A 17,230-nucleotide genomic window follows, 5' to 3' on the forward strand; every position below is an offset into this window, starting at 1 on the left:
ATATAGATTTTGTTGTGATACTTGTTGTTAGTTACTCTCTTTCCATTTGATTCACATATATAATAGCATAACTAATTCGGGTTTTTCAGAAGTCTTTGCTTTTGTGTTATACATAAACTTTCTGTTTGATGAGACTTCTGGAAAGGGAAGCACTTGATTTAAAACAAGCACTTTTGGGTGACTACTGTATGTTTTTTTTTCCTGTTTCCAGAGGCTATCTTCTCATTATTCATCTTCTTGGCCTGAATAGAACAGTTAGTAAAACAAAGATTGCAGAAGTACCTTAGGAGAGGCCTGCCCAAGTTGTAGTCCATCAAGTCAGACAGTACACTAGCTTGGTGTGAAGGCTCACCTAAAGCTTGATGAACCCAATTTGGCTGCCAGACTAGTACTTGGAAACACAGTGAGTTATTTTCAGCTGATTGACAATGGGAAGATATTGTGCCTCCCCTATTTTCCTTTTTGCTGAGTTAATGTCTGTGTCAGTGTTTTCTACCATTATGGACAGAGACTTTGAAAAAGGAACTCTTATGTTCTTTGGGATTTGTGGTATGCACAGGTTATCTTCTAGGCTGAAAATAGAGCAGAGCCCCTAACATTTTTGTGTCAGTATTTGATGTTTTCAGAGTGTATCTTGGGTGCTCAGGGTGTGGAGATGGAGAGGGCTTCTTTATTTATTTACAAAAGGATTACCCATTTACAAAAGGATTACCACTGCAGGCATGTGTGTGTGTGTGTGTGTGTGTGTAGTCTTTGACTCCTGGTGACTGCCTGGACTAGTCCCTGCAGTTTTCATCGCAAGATTTCGGAAGTGGTTTGCCATTGCCTTCTTCTGAGGGCTGAGAGAGAGAGTGACTGGCACAAGGTCATCCAGCTGGCTTTGTCCCTAAGGCAGAACTAGAACTCATGGTCTCCCAGTTTCTAGACTGGTGCCTTAACCACTACACCAAACTGACTCTTATTGCAGACATAGCCAGTCACAAAATAACAATTTATCAGAAGATAAACTGGTCAGATTGCTCCTTATCATCTTCTATAGATCTCTAGGATATTCCAATAAATGGCACAAACTGGGAAGGGTAGCTACTTTAGATAAAAATATAAGATTTTTAAAAATCTAGATAGGCTTGGGCAGTGGGCTGAAATGAATAGGATAGAATTTTACAGAGAGAAATGTAAAGTTCTGCATCTGGATGAGAAAAATATAAGCCACTAGTATAGGATGGGGGGCGACCTGGCTTGGCAGTATTATACGTGAGAAGGATTTGTCGGTCCTCATCAACCCCAAGTTAAACAGCCAGCCATATGATGCAGCTGCTAAAAAGGCAACTACAATTGAGGTGCATTAACAGGAGTATAGAGTCCAGATCATAGGAAGTGATTGTTTCACTCTCCTCCACCCTGGCCAGATCCCTTTGGAGTGCTGTGACAGTTATGGGCTCCACAGTTCAAAAAGGGTAGTGACAGATGGAGCCAGTTCAGAGGAGGGAGTGATAGTGAAGAGTCTGGAAACCAAGCTCTACAGGGAACAGTTAAAGTATCTAGGTATATTTAGCTCACAGAAAAGCTGACTGAGGGAAAATATGATAGCAGTCTTCAAATATGTAAAGGGTTGCCGCACAGAAGAGGGAATGGACTTACTTTCTCTTGCTGCAGAGAGCTTGACTAGAATCAGTATGTCAAAATTCAAAGAAATAGGTTCAAAGAAATATGTTTGTGGGCAACCTGACACACACTGGTTGAGTTGGGCATCCCAAGGATAGAAGATTGTGGAAGATTAGCATAGCATGCTCATTTGCTTGGAAATCAGCATAGGTTTTGTTACAGTTCCCTAAAGCTAGAGGGCAGTACAAGGACTTTACTGATGTGTTATGCACAGCCAGATGCTCGAGGCTGTGAAATTGTTGCCTGTATCTGTGCGCTTCTATAGATGTTTTAAGGTTTGGAGAACAGCTTCTAAAATTGTTAATCATGTTCTTTTTTTAAGAACGTGGTTAATTGCTTTCTGAACCAGGCTTTTATTTGTATATTTAAACTCATATTAGCGCTGGGCTTTGGATTATTTTGCCTGATTCGTACCTGAAGTATGTACTATTAGTTTTAGTATTAAAATGAAAGATTTACGTAAATGAGAAAAAGTAAGCAATTTTTATTACTAAGTAGGTAAATTTCTTCAGTGGCCAATTGCCCAGAAGCCAGATTTTATTTCACATTCTGGCTGTCTATAAAAAGAGAGTAACAGACACATCCTGCGGCTAGTGCTGTGATGGAATGCCGATCTACAGATCTACATTGCTGCCTGCTTCCTTTTATGTTTTAATAGTGAAGAGTAAGTGATAAACTTTTTGGTAAATAAAATAAACAGAGAACTGTTGAAAGCAGTTTCTCAAAAATGTTAAATGTATGGAACAGATAAATAGATATTCTGTTCTGTGGAGAGATATACATTAGAAACAAAATAAATGTGTAGTAACTGAGAAACATGTACATATTTTGAGTCTTGCATCCTTACAGATCCTTTATCCATATTGAAACTATTCTAGATATGTCCTGTGGAAATTGGTGGCAGTCGTAGCTCTGTTTTCATGACTCATCCAGGAAGAATAAACACAAATATGCAGGAACATGAAGTGACAGACCCCACTTCTTAGTGATACACATTCACTCAATGTCTGCCTACTCTCTACATAGATAAGGCTCTGTCCATATGGCCAGGAACTCTGGAAAACAGGTTTCTAGATTGAAGAGGTGAAGTTCAAGCTGAACACTAAAACATAATTGGGTTTGTTTGATTTTGGTTTATTGGGTGTTGCACACAAAGCCGTTGTGATTTATAAAACAGTATATGGCTTAGTGTGACTATATTTTTCCTGATGCTCATTGTATGCCCTTGGATTGGTTATTATTTCACAGAGATGATGTGATGAATGCTATTACATCAGGGTATCATATATGAAAACTCCTCTGACTTCCTTGAGAAAGGATAGGATAACATGGAGATCTAAAATGGGGTAGAGATGACTGCCACATACTTTGGGAAGCTGAGATAGTGTTGTCCTTTCTTAAGGCTGAGAAAGTACAGTAGTTATGCTTCCATGAGATACATATTGGGAAAGCATTCATATTGGCACGGGTGTGCACTCAGCAGCTCTTAGTCTTGTGTTTCATACCATTCTAGTCCACACAGTAGGCTATATGTTCCTTTGCGCCATTCCCATCCTCATTATATTTCCTTTCTTCCCTTTTAGAAACAGCTCTTCTCACCTGATTTTGAGAGGGGCTCCTCTAAGTTGGAAACTGGTCTAACAGACCCAGAATTTTATTTCCTAGACTCGGGGATAACTCTGGTGAATATTGAGAGAACTGAAAGCACAAAAATGTGCTTTCCTTTCCCGCTGCTGTGATCACCAGCCTCAAAGAAGTAGCAGGGTGCCTCAAATCATTAACATTGGATTTAGAAAAAACCTTGGGGTTTGACCTATATTTTGTTGACTCTTTCAGGCCCGCTGAGGGTATTTGGCTTTAAATAAGGTGATTGCAAGAATGGGAACTGTAAAATTATTTTAATCTATGAGCAAAGCAAGCTTGCATTTTGTTGTTCTTGGGTTTTTTCCCCTCCCTCTACAAAACTACTCAATTTGTGTGAGATTTTCTGCACCTTTGTTGACATCCCTACCTACTATTTTACCTATTCAAAAAGACCCTCATGTCCAAAATTCAGTTGTAATGTTCAGACAGACCCTTTTTTGCTAATTCCTTGAATCAGTCCTTGGGTGAATTCAAAATGAACTATTTCATTTAGGGAATATATGCATATTGTACCTTATTTTATTAAATTTTAGCTATTTCAGTTTAATACCATTTCAGGTTTTATAGCACTAAAAATGTAGGCTGTATTATGCTCCATTTCCCCCCAAGCTAGTGCCTTATCTGATATGTAGAATGATCACAACATAATTATCCTGACAGGTGATGATGGGAGTCCTAATCCAGTATATATGGAAGATATCAGTTGGGGAAAGCTGTCATATTTTGTAACTGTGGAGGATCCTGTATTTGAGGCATGTACAATCTTAGGCCCAAAGATCCCATGCAGACCACCAAGCCCCCATCACCAATTAGCCACTTAACTACGAAGTTTAGATGTGATGGGGAGAATTTCATAGGGAGCAATCATATTTATTGTAATTAATGTTGTTAATTAAAGTAAAATAACTACTTTATCTAGGCCCTGCATACTTTCAGGAGTGTAACTTACCACATCATTTAAAGGTCAAGTGGAACTCCAGTTTGGAAAAAAAAGTGTGCTTTCCTTGAAATAGCAGAACAAGCTGAAGGAATGAGAAAATAATTTTGAATTCTAGAATGCTTCCAATGCTAACTGGATTGGTTTTTTTCCCCCCTTAATGATGGCATTGTAATCATGTTGTGTAGTCCATGGAGAACAATTGGGGTGGTAGACAAAGGGTCCTCTGCCTCACCTTTTTTCAGTGCTGCCATCTGTTTCACAAAGGCAGTGGTGTTTTCTTCTGGCAGAAGCAATGAAGTATTCCTTTCAACAGCTGGCCGTCATAACACCCCTTCCCAATTACCTATATCAAAGGAGAATTGAATGTTTAAAAGATGATGGTTGGTAACCATAATTCCCTCCCCTCAGTACAACACCATAATGTTGTAACATAGTATTAGACAGAGAGAGTTGGTGTTGGGAAATAATTGTCTTGAGTTGCCAAGAAGAACATCTCTGCTTCAGGCAAGGCCTTTTTAAAATTAAATTTAATTTATACAGTTTAAGCACCAAACTGACAAAAAACCTCCAGACTGACAAAAAAAAAACCCAAACTAGAAAATGCATTATAATACAATGATAAAAAAGAACACGAGCTGATGGCAAGTCCAGCTAACAACAACCACACCCCCAAACAAATCCAACCGGGGCCCCATCCACCCTAACCCAAAGCTTGGGAGAACAGCCAGGTCTTTAAGGCTTTCCAGAATGCCATCAGGGTGGGAGCCACATGGATCTCAGGAGGAATCTCATTCCAGAGGGCTGGTGCCATGGCAGAGTAGGCACACTTCTCTTTTTTAGCTCCTGCTCCTGAATTTTCCATCCTTCCTGAATGGAGTGCTGAAATTGGGGGCACTGTTTTCAGTTACCTGATGATAAATGGGGAAAAAGAGGAAGCATTAGGAATTTCACATGAATAAGGACTGTGACTTGAAATTCTTTATCCCTCAGGTGACTCGTGTGCCAGTGGAAAGCTGTGAGCAATATTCAACATGTGCGCTGTGCCTGGGTTCCAGAGATCCTCACTGTGGTTGGTGTGTCCTACATAATATGTAAGTATGCTGACTTCTTGTCTTATTTATTGATTTGATTTGATTGTGTCTCCTGACTCTTATTCTCCACACTCCTTTAATTATCTATAAAAACTCTGTCCCATTGTGGAAGTCTTATTTCTGACATTTTGAGTGCTTATAAACCTGTTACAGTAGTACTATTAATCATTTATGTAGTAACAAGGTTATGTAGAATGGGCAATATAATTCTGAATGGTCTAGATGTAATGTTAAGTTTAGAGATTGAAAGAATGTTATGCTGATGCTATATGGATATTGTTTTTTCTTTTTACTAGTTCCTTTTTCTTTTATGTTTAGCTTATTTTAATCACTATGATGTGCATTTTTATTATATAATCACTAATGTATTTGGTTGTAATAGTTTGTTAAATTTCACCAATAAAAATGAAAAATGTATCAATATTGTGTAATGAACACCTAAGTACCATAGTTTCTGGCATAGAGTATATGATTGCTTGAAATGCATAAGACAGGAACTTGGGAAGACTGTAAATGAGGGAAAGTAGCAAAAGATGGTCATATATGCATATGTGATGGAGGCTAAATTAAATCAGAAAACAATTTGTTAAAACTATGGGTGCTAAGGATAAGAAGGACCAACAGAAAAAAGGGTAATGTGAAGTGCTAAGGAAACAGCAAGAGAAGGAGTTCATTTCTAGAGCTGCTTATGGGCTTTTGGTAATATCTGGTTAACCTCTATAAGAAGCAAAACGCAGGTAGCTTTAGACTTTCACTGGTCCAATGGAGTTCTCTTATATGCTTTTGAATTTCAAAAATCTTCAAATCTTCCTCTGCCAGGAACTCAGGGAAGATGCTACCTATCACAGCACTGCTCTCTCTTGTGTTTATATAATACTGAATTCATGGAGTTATTATAAGATTGCAATAATAAGATTGAAGTGCTGTGCATACTCATAAAGTGTTATAACTATGATAAGGATAAGGGTGACATTATCATTTCATTTTGTAACGTTGGGGAAATTACTTGTTTTGCTTGAATGAGTAGCTCTGTCATGTATATTCAACCTTGAATCTCCTATAGTAGGACAGCTCAGCAAATTTTCCTCTGACCTTCCTAGGGATTAAAAATTCTGTCCATTGTAGCTGCCAGGAATCCTTTATGCTACTGATTTTCATGAATGTGGGACTAGCACAGTGGGGAATAGAGCAGAGAATTGCTAGTGGTCCTCACCTGTTTGTTTCAAGCTGAGAGAAGTAAACCTCAATGTCCGGTGTGTGTTCTTAGTCTGCTGTTGCCTCTGTGGTATGTGCTTTATGCTGTAGAGCTGATTGATGGCATCCAACTCTGAGCTGCCAGTTGTCTACTGCATCAGCAGCTTCTGAATGTCTAACGTGTGGATGGCTAAGGACTAAATTTTCTACTTCCCATCTTGAAACACAGCAGGAATCACTCTCATTCCAGCATAGATTGACACGGACTATGCTTTCCAAAAAAAATAGCTTGCTGCCCTGGGACCGGTTGTCCACCACTTATTTATTTATTTAGAAAGAAGGCAGCATCTTAATAGTGATACACACACACACACACACACACGTCTACAGTGAGCTTAGATATTGAATTACTTGGAGTAATGGGAAATGAGGGGGAAAAAGGTAATGGCATTAATATGGCATATTTAGAATTCATCATACTTTCTGCTTGAAAATATTTTATCTTTGCCTTGTCTATACAGTGGTACCTCGAGTTACAAATTTAATCCGTTCCGTGACTCTGGTTGCAACTCGAATTGGTCGCAACACAAGGCAAATTTTCCCATAAGGTTCAATGTAATTACCGTTAATCCGTTCTGGCGTGGAGGACAGGGAGGCGGCTATTGCTTGGAGGGAGAGTCAGGGGCGGAAAAATGGCCACGGACCATGTGTCAGGGGCGGAAAAATGGCCATGGACCACGTGTCGGGCGGAAAAATGGCCATGGACCACGTGTCGGGCGGAAAAAATGGCCGCGGACCACGTGTCAGGGGCGGAAAATGGCCGCGGACCACGTGTCACGGGAGGGAAAATGGCCACGGATCCGGTTCGTAACTTGAGGTGGTTCGCAACACGTATATGTTTCGGGCCGGAGCTGGTCGTAACACGAAAAATTCGTAAGCGGAGGCTTTTATAACTCGAGGTACCACTGTACTTTAAAGAAACTTCTTTAACACTTTTATGAATGCAATTCTATTGCTCGGCATAAAATGTCAGTACTTGTAGCTATCAAATGTTTCCAGTTATGTTGGTTGATGGCATCAGTTGCAGGTACCACAATGCTTCTTGTTTGTCATATTGGAAAAGTTAAGATTATTCCCATTGAAAATGGCCTGATCTGGAGCATTATTGAGCTGCAGTCCAGGAGCATTTGGCAACAGGGAATATTCTTGGGTATAATCTCTAGCCCTATTTTAGCTGCAGAGGAGTAGTGTGAAGGAGACATTATCCTTTAAATTTATTAATCTGGTTTTCTCTGAAGATCATGTGCAGCTACTGATCAAAACTAAGCTATAATTCAATGTCTTTAACTCAGGAATTGGGCCTCCCATATAGGGTTACTAATGAAAGCATAAAAGAGGAGGGGCAAAACAAAAACTGAAAGACATAGGAAAGGGTGGTTTCCTTTGGGCTTGAGGGGGAAAAGTTGTTAGAAGCTACAGAGTCCTGACTGTTTAGCCATGTGGAGCATTTTAATTAAAATTCAAAGACATCTCTTTCCCTGAAGCATCCCAGGGTGGGATGTGGTAGTGGCTCAGACACTCCACTGTGCAGTGTCATGCTGGCACTTGCTTGGGAGATAAATCACTGAGATTACCAAGACCTTGAAAGGTGCATGTGTATCTGCTTATTCTGTATTGCCCTCTGCTTAATTAAATGCTTTCCATAATGAAATAATGTTATCACAAATGTAGGGAGGAGAAGTAAAAGAAACTCATTTAAACTTATTAATGGAGGCAGAATACCTGGATAGGACAGTGCTGTGGGGACAGTGGAGTGGCTGCCTTGGTGAAGCAGATGGAATATTTGGACTTGCTTATGATTAATCGAGAGCATAGATGAGTGTGATGAACTGTTAGGGCACAAAGAAAATTGAAGCAGGACTCCAGCAAGTAATGCTGTAATACATGAGATGGGAAGAACATGGAATTGCATAAGATAGGATGTTAAAGGATTAGCCCTATTCCTTTGCCCTACAGAAATTGAAGAAGGATCTAATTCAGACATACAAATGCCCAGGTATTGTATAAGGTTGCATCATCAGTGTCATAACAGGTATTGAAAACTGAATCAGGAAATCCCCAGCTTGAGTTTTTCCTCTTCCGTGAACATGCCTGATGGCCATAGGTAAGTTACTTTTAATTTTAACCCCTTCCACTTCCATAGTGAAAAGAGCAGTTTCAGCTGTCATACTTTAAGAAGTCTGTTAATGAGCTAGGATACATCTAAAGGATGGTGATAAATATGTTGAGCCTATGAGGAAAGGTTGTAAGCATTGCATATGCTTATTCTGAGAAGACATGATTAAAAGGTATCATGGTAGCCATCTTCGTATATTTGAAGGACTTACAAAGATGAAGGAGCTGTCGCTCATAGTATCCAGACCAACTAGTTCAAATTACAAGACATTTTGTAACTTTAGAAATATCTTCCTACCCTTTAGATAATCAATATGTTTGATTGTGGACCAGATTGCCTTTCTTTCATTAGAGGTTTTTAAAAAAAGGTCTGAGAAGCTAATATAGTTTTAAAGGATTTCTTGCATTATCAGCATACTGGATGAGATACACATTGCGATTCTTTCCTATTCTGTGACTTACCATGTAGTGGTTTTGTAAAGATCACAACTACAAAAGCGTGTGAAATTCACTGCACACTTACAAGCATTTATGCAATCGCTGAATATTATGAAGCATGGTATGGTAAATATTTGTTAGATTTCTTTATTGTGTTACAGTCCTTAATAATCTATACACAACTGCAGATGAAATTAAAATCGCAACATAAAAATAGTGATTTAACTTTAAGGAGTAATAATCTAGAGTGAGTTTTTTTGTTTAAAGAACTAATTTTCAGAGAGAGAGACTGAAATTTAACAAGCAAACCAAATCAGAAGAATAAGGCTTATTCAAAAGAATAAAGCTTGTTCTCACAACTCAGATTTTATTGCAGTAAAAGACAGATTTTAATAACCTCCTAACAGCAAACTTTTGTACTATCATTAAGGCTTCCTCTAAGAAGACATACCTATGTTTGTATTGTAAAATGTTTCATTTACTCCTCTCTCATTAAGATTAATTTTAATGGTGCCAAAATAATGCATAAAACCCATCTTTATTTTTTTTCAGAGAGATTCTTTGAGACATTGAGTGCCATCCTTAAATTGACCAGTAGCTAGGCATTAGTTTTCTTATTAATATGGAAGTGGGTTCAAGAGCAGAATATAATATACAAAAAGAAGTTGAATTGCAAAAGAAATGTTTCAGTGGTTATTTGAATGTAAAGATTCAGCATATATTGTTCTATATTGTCTTCAATTTTATAATGCCTTTTGGTCTCTCTTATTATTTGTGAAATGTAGGAATAGCATTAATGGCTTTCTCATGTATTTATTTGTGCAGCTTTTATTCCATTTCAGTCTGACAAAGCAGTTATGAAGGGTGGGGCAGAATTTAAATAAAACTAAAATGAACTAGCAGATGAAAATAAAAAGGTCTTTGCATGGCATTAGTCATCAATGTAGTAACATAATGAGAACATTATTAGTTGTAGCTAAAGATTACCACAATCTTACAGACATTGTATTCTGCTTTTTCACAGCTGCTCTCGGAAGGACCACTGTGATCGAGCTGATGAACATCAGCGTTTTGCCTCAGATCTGCGCCAGTGTGTTCAACTTACTGTTCAGCCTAAGAATATATCAGTCACCATGTCAGAAGTCCCGGTGGGTCATTTAACTTTGAGTTCTGTACAGTCTTGTTGACTTGATGTCAGTATATTTCTTTAGGATGGTGAAGTATGTGGTTTTTGTTATACATCATTAAAAAACAACAACAAATCATTAAATAAATTTGTGTGTGTATGTGTGTCTGATTCTCCCCACCATTCTGTCAGCTGGTTTTACAAGCCTGGAATGTTCCTGATCTGTTGGCTGGTGTGAACTGCTCCTTTGAAGATTTCACAGAATCTGAAAGCCGTATTGAAGATGGCAGAATCTACTGTAGTTCTCCATCTACAAAAGATGTCATACCTATTACCAGAGGGCAAGGTAAGTTTGGATCATCTCATCAGCCTGCACCAGTTAAGTTTAGAACAAACTGAATGCACTTAGGGGACTGAATTTTTCAACAAATATTTAAGTAATACAACAGCTGGGTCAGTCTACTGTAGTTTATTGTTATGATGGTAAAGTGGAATAGATTATGTGATCTGTTTTAAAATGCTTAAAGATTGGGTCTTCCAATGCTTTGGGAACATGTTTTTACAATGTCTCTGTAAGTTTGTAGATATTTATATTTCTCCAAATTGAAATAGGGTGCATTTTTAACACACTTTGATATATGTAGAATCACAATAAACCCCGATCAGTTTTGAAGGAGCTGAAAAAATATAAATGGAGCCATCTACGCTTTTTGTAATATGCTATTCCATTACAAAATCCTTCTCTCTAGGTAATGAAAAGCACTGTTTAAAAGTACGTTGTTGTTTCTATCCCCAGATGGAAGGCAGCTACTTTAGTCCTCTGTGTTCTGGTAGTATAATCTATGCTGATTTCAGATTCTCAGGATGTTTTTAATATAGAGAAGATCACAATCCTTTAAGAAGATATAACATATTGGCCTGAGGGAGAGGTAACATGCAGGTAGAGAAAGAAGGCCAATGACTGAGATGCATATTAATTGGGGGACTGGAAAAGTCAGTTTTGTCATTGGATATAGTAACTTGGATAGAGTAGCTTGAGACCGATCCAGTGATTTGCTGAGGCTAATTTTTCATTGAGGTATTTTGCCACAAATCTCTTGGTTTCCCATTTTTAAAAAGTTCAATTGGCACTTTTGCCAATTACATCTGCAGAAAGTTCCTAGATAGGATTGATTAGATCTAGAGAGCATCTAGATTAATTTAATTCTGAGTATTTAAGGCAGAGAATGCCAAATATAAATTCTGCATGAGGCAGTTAAAGACCTATTATCATAGTCTTTCACCTGCTTTTTTTAGTTTTGCACTAAGCAAGATTACTTACTCTCTAAATCATCATAGCTATCCAAAAAGCAGAAAAGTGGTGTGGACAGTTCATGTTCTTCCATAATTAACATTTTCTCATGTCATTGGTATTCATTGAGGCTATTTCTCAATACAATCAGAACTATTTATTCCAATCTGGTCAAGTCAGGAAGTCTTATTTTCACAAATGTCCATGCCAATCTGTTGATTATTTCTGATCTGTATGCTTGCTTTGTTCTGTTCTAGGTGATAAGCGAGTGGTAAAGCTGTATCTCAAGTCCAAAGAGACAGGGAAGAAGTTTGCATCTGTGGATTTTGTATTTTACAACTGTAGTGTTCATCAATCGTAAGTTACCTGAAATACATGTTTCTCTGATTTTTTTTGAACTCACTCTGAGAGAAGGCTGAGAATAGTATATAGTAGAAGCAATCAAAATGAGGGGAAAGTCAGAGACTGTTTCCTGGTTTGACATATTTATTTTAAGGAAAACTACACCACTGCTTGGCTGATAAAAGTATGGTTTGGCCAAAAAACTAGGCAACCAAAGCTACAGTCGTGTGAAAAAGAAAGTATGCCCTCTTTGAGTTCTATGGTTTTACGTATCAGGACATAATAAAAATCATCTGGTCCTTAGCAGTTCTCAAAAGTAGGTCAATACAACCTCAGATGAACAACAACACATGACATATTACACCATGTCATCATTTATTTTAGAAAAAGAAAGCCAAAATGGAGAAGCCATGTGTGAAAAACTAAGTACACCCTTACTGCTTCCATAGGTATGAAGAGGCTAAATAGCAGCCAGGTGCTACTAATCAAAAACCCTTGTCAATTGACCATCAGCAAGTGTGACCATCTCTATAACAGCCGAAGTTTTAGGAGTTTGCTGGTCTCGAGCATTGAGGTGCATGTTAACACAATCCCAAAGAGTAAAGTCATCAGCAGTGATCTTAGAGAAGCAATTGTTGCTGCCCATCAATCTGGGAAGGGTTATAAGGGCATTTCCAAACAATTTAAAGTCCATCATGCTACAGTGAGGAAGATTATTCACAAGTGGAAAACATTCAAGACAGTTGCCAATCTTCCCAGGAGTGGATGTCCCAGCAAATTCCCCCCAAGGTCAGACCATGCAATGCTCAGAGAAATTGCAAAAAATCCAAGAGTTACATCTCAGACTTTACAGGTGTCGGTTAGCATGTGAAATGTTCAAGTTCATGACAGTACAATTAGAAAAAGACTGAATAAGTATGGTTTGTTTGGAAGGGTTGCCAGGAGAAAGCCTCTTCTCTCTAATAGGAACATGGCCGCATGGCTTAGGTTTGCAAAGTTGCATCTGAACAAATCACAAGACTTCCGGAACACTGTCCTTTGGACAGACGAGACCAAAGTGGAGATGTTTGGCCATAATGCAGAGTGCCACGTTTGGCGAAAACCAAACACAGCATATCAGCACAAACATCTCATACCAACTCTCAAGCACGGTGGTGGAGGGATGATGATTTGGGCTTATTTTGCAGCCACAGGACCTGGGCAGGCATTGAGTCAACCATGAACTCCTCTGTATACCAAAGTATTCTAGAGTCAAGCGTGAGGCCATCTGTCCGACAGCTAAAGCTTGGCCGACATTGGGTCATGCAACAGGACAGTGATCCCAAGCACACCAGCAAATCTACAACAGAATGGCTGAAAAAGAAAAGAATCAAGGTGTTGCAATGACCCAGTCAAAGTCCAGACCTCAACCCAATTGAAATGCTGTGGCGGGACCTCAAGAGAGCTGTGCATAAACGAATGCCTGCAAACCTCAATGAACTGAAGCAATGTTGTAAAGAAGAGTGGGCCAAAATTCCTCCACAATGATGTGAGAGACTGATAAAGTCATACAGAAAACCGTTCCTTCAAGTTATTGCTGCTGAAGGTGGTTCTACAAGCTATTGAATCATAAGGTGTACTTAGTTTTTCACACATGGCTTCTCCATTTTGGCTTTCTTTTTGCAAAATAAATGATGACATGGTGTAATATGTCATGTGTTGTTCATCTGAGGTTGTATTGACCTACTTTTGAGAACTGCTAAGGACCAGATGATTTTTATTATGTCCTGATACGTAAAACCATAGAACTCAAAGAGGGCATGCTTTCTTTTTCACATGACTTTACATGTATGTACTTTCATAAGAAATGTTTAATTATGACCATATATTGGTTCTGTAGAGATAGTTATGTACATTTTCTTAGGATGGTTTGTATCTATGATGTTCTGTGATGTTTGGGTAATTTGGTTTGCAGAACTCTTACCAGTGTTATTTGTGCTCAGAACATAAATTGAAAAGATCAGATAATGGGGAAAAGATGGCTTAATTTTTGGAAGAACACAACTTCCTGTGTAGATGGGGATGTGGGGATGGGGCAGCATTATTTGAATTGGGTGCATCTTTGAGAGGACTAAAGTCATGCATAGTTATAATTCATCTGGTCAACAATTGGCAGATTCTTTTATTCAAATTGTTTAAATTAGCAAATTTTATATACTGAAGACCATACAATCTAAATTGACAATATATCAAGATACATACTTCAGAGTATTTATAGAAAGAAATGACTTCCGTAGTATCTAGCTAGTTACTGCAAAAACAGTTAATAGGGTCAGTCTGAGTTTGTTTGGGGATGCTGGTTGGTGGGCTGAAATGGTGAAATGGAAAATTATGTATATTGATAGTCATCTGTTTAAGAACCATTGGGATAAAATAAACAAGAACTTTATTCGGGGACTTTGATATCTGCTTTCAATGCCTAACTCTGCATGCTGGGATTGTTGTGTTCGTGGAAGCATGATAGAGCTATGCTCCTAGGATACGTGACAGAAATTATTTTCATATGCAGAGTGACTGTTCCAAACCCTTTTACCAAATGCTGCAATAATACTTTAATCTACTTTCTTTCCCTGTTACAGTTTTCAGCTCATTCTGTCCTACAGCTTTCAGGACAGAAGCACAAGTGAATGGACTGAAATCTCTTAATGCCAGAGTATACAAAGTCCATATCCCTTTAAAAAATATATGGGGAGTGTGTGTGTATCTTAGCTGAATACAGGAAGATTTAAGGGAGTGGTAATCGTATTAGTTGCCATAGCTGTATGGAGTTGGAAGGGACATTGAAGGACCTTGCTTTAGTTGAGTGATGATTGGCTTAAATATTCCAGGGAAGAGAAGCCTACATACTTCATGGACAATGTGATCAGGTGGCAAATAACTTTCTTCAATTTAGAATAATCTTGTAATCTTTTGCAGAAATCTACTCTGTTGCTATTTCTTCCTTAAGTCCCAGTCCTACTCTCTGGATTAACAGAGAATGGATATATTTGCGCCATTCTTTATTACAGGGATGTGCAACATTTTTTCAGCCATGGGCAATACATTTTTTTCTCATAAGCTAGAGACAATAACTGACCTACTCTCCCTCAGCTTGTTACATCCAGTCTGGCTACAGTGTTATTCAGGCAAATTGGGGCATCCTTGAGAATTTCACTGTGTTGGTGCAGGGGGTCAGTGGGATCACCTGACAATTTTTTTTTTCCTGAAGTGTCTTTCTCAGATTAATCCTTGGCAATGCTTACATCATGGCTTCCAGAAACCTATAGAGACTCTGTATTCAAAATTATTACTGGTGTATTTAAAATATTGGTGATAAGTGTAGAGACAACATTTAAAACAGTATAGATGATATTTCTACTGTTTTCTCAGTTATGATTATGGATAAAAAGGATTTGACAGGCCCCTTCATGGGGACATGGAGAGATCTGAAGTCACACATTCAAATTCGGGGGACTTAATAATCTGTCATTCTAGTGGTATGATTGTAGTCTGATAGGTTAAAAATACTAATGGGAAGGAGAAAAAGAAATGTTTCTGAGCCTGAAATTGTAGAGATTAAAATGGCTTTGGAGATAATTTTAAGCAAGATTTATTTTTGATATTTAAGAAAGGGAAGGATCTGTTGAGATGCTAGAAGCCAAAACATGCTAAAATACCTGCAATGAAATCTATTGCTTGATACTGTATCTGCTGGGTAGGGGAGGGGGGACATGTCTGTACCTGTTTTCTGTGAAGATATCTGCATCCAGGAGAATGCTCTAGGGCAGTGTTTCTCAGCCTTGGCAACTTGAAGGTGTGTGGACTTGAACTCTAGGGTATAAAAGTTGGACAGCAGGATGGAACAGTCAGAATTCTGATCTGGGCAACAGAGTGTAAAATATGCACATAGGGAAGTTCATCATAGCTTTTCCTGACAGAGAGGTGATGCCAAGGCTGCTGCTGGGAAATCAGTACCACCTGCTGTTCCTTTAGAGAGCATACCTTGGCTTCTGGAGGTTGGGGGGCGAGGGTTGTAGTCAGGGAAGGAGAGAGATTTCTGAACAGGGCTTTTTCTTCACCTTGATCTTTTTCGGAGAAAAGCATTTTTCCCCCCCAGTTTTATCTTTGTTTGATTTCATAAGTCTAAAAATATTTCTTTGATAGATGGGGTGTACATTTTTTACACATGTACGAACACACACACAAACAAAAGTGGCTTTATAAAAGAGTCACTAAAGAGTACATTTTATTCAAGAAAGGCACAATAAGGACGCTGTTCTTAAATATTAATATATGCAAAAAGTAAAAAAAGCAAAAAACTCTGCAATAAACAGCAACTGTGGCTGATTTATGATCAGATTGAATTTTAATTTTAGATGAATTATTTTAAAAAGCAAATTATGGTTTGTATTAATATTTATAAAATCACTTTAGAGCTATTGATGGCGGTGGTTGTTTACAATGGGACTTTTTTTTTTGTTTCCTTATTCCTTTGCTTCTTCTGGCTTTGAGGTTCATCATAAAGAAAGAAGGCCAATCAAATAAGTTCTCTGAAAAATAAATACATAAATAAATGTTTGTCATCATATATTAAGATGCAATCAGTTGGTGTGCCAATTGAGTCTCTGTTCAACCTTACATAATTTAGCTTGCTTCTTGCTAACTGGAATTGCTTAGGCAACGTGTTCTTTCTACTTTTTAAAACCGTTTTTAAAATGAAAACTGTTAAGTTTGAAACATTTCCTAAAAATCGAACATGCTGTTTCTTTCCTCTTCATTGGATCTGCCTTTGAATCTTATTATTCAGTAGGTTTGTAAACTTGCAGCATGCATTCGTTTGTTTTCTTGGCTGAAGAGTGCAAGACCTGTTATCATTACTAACAGTAACCTAGTGGTGGTAAATCAAATTCGAAGTGATTTTTGCTTCTGATTTGTTGTTATAGTGCAACATATATTGAGCCATTGCTTTAACTCACGCTGCTATTTATTCATATATTTATATCATATGTAGAAGTGCCATTCATATATGTAACATTCAGAAAGACATTAAAAGTTCTGTGATTAATTTGATTGAAGGACGCTTGGTCCAGCACTTTTTTCAAAATGCATGGTCATCTGAATAGCTCTGGGCACTTTCAGATGTATGAAGGCAGCAGCTGTCTTGTTTTGTGTATCCTCAGCAAATAGTACTAAGAAATACTAGTTTAAAACACTTTTCTACCCCCTGGGGGAGATGGGCAGCATATAAATTTAATAATAAATGAACATAAATAAATAAATAACAATAATAAATACAATGCTATGCA

At 38.0% G+C, this 17,230-nt stretch overlaps 1 protein-coding gene across 6 annotated transcripts in view; it reads left to right on the top strand.

Moving 5' to 3' along the window:
* Positions 1-17,230, top strand: part of PLXNA1 (plexin A1) — a 372,167-nt gene that overhangs the window by 193,598 nt on the left and 161,339 nt on the right. For all 6 annotated transcript variants that reach the window (XM_088134264.1, XM_088134267.1, XM_088134268.1 and 3 more), the window contains 4 exons: positions 5,240-5,340; positions 10,172-10,295; positions 10,466-10,619; positions 11,822-11,921. In XM_088134264.1, coding sequence (XP_087990390.1) covers positions 5,240-5,340; positions 10,172-10,295; positions 10,466-10,619; positions 11,822-11,921 — 479 coding nt within the window. The remainder of the gene's footprint in view (positions 1-5,239; positions 5,341-10,171; positions 10,296-10,465; positions 10,620-11,821; positions 11,922-17,230) is intronic.

The sequence above is a fragment of the Python bivittatus genome, unplaced genomic scaffold (genome assembly GCF_059951505.1).
Source record: "Python bivittatus isolate LINGU-HERP-01145 unplaced genomic scaffold, Pbiv_v1 ctg000080_np1212, whole genome shotgun sequence".
Classification (NCBI taxonomy): Eukaryota; Metazoa; Chordata; class Lepidosauria; order Squamata; family Pythonidae; genus Python; species Python bivittatus.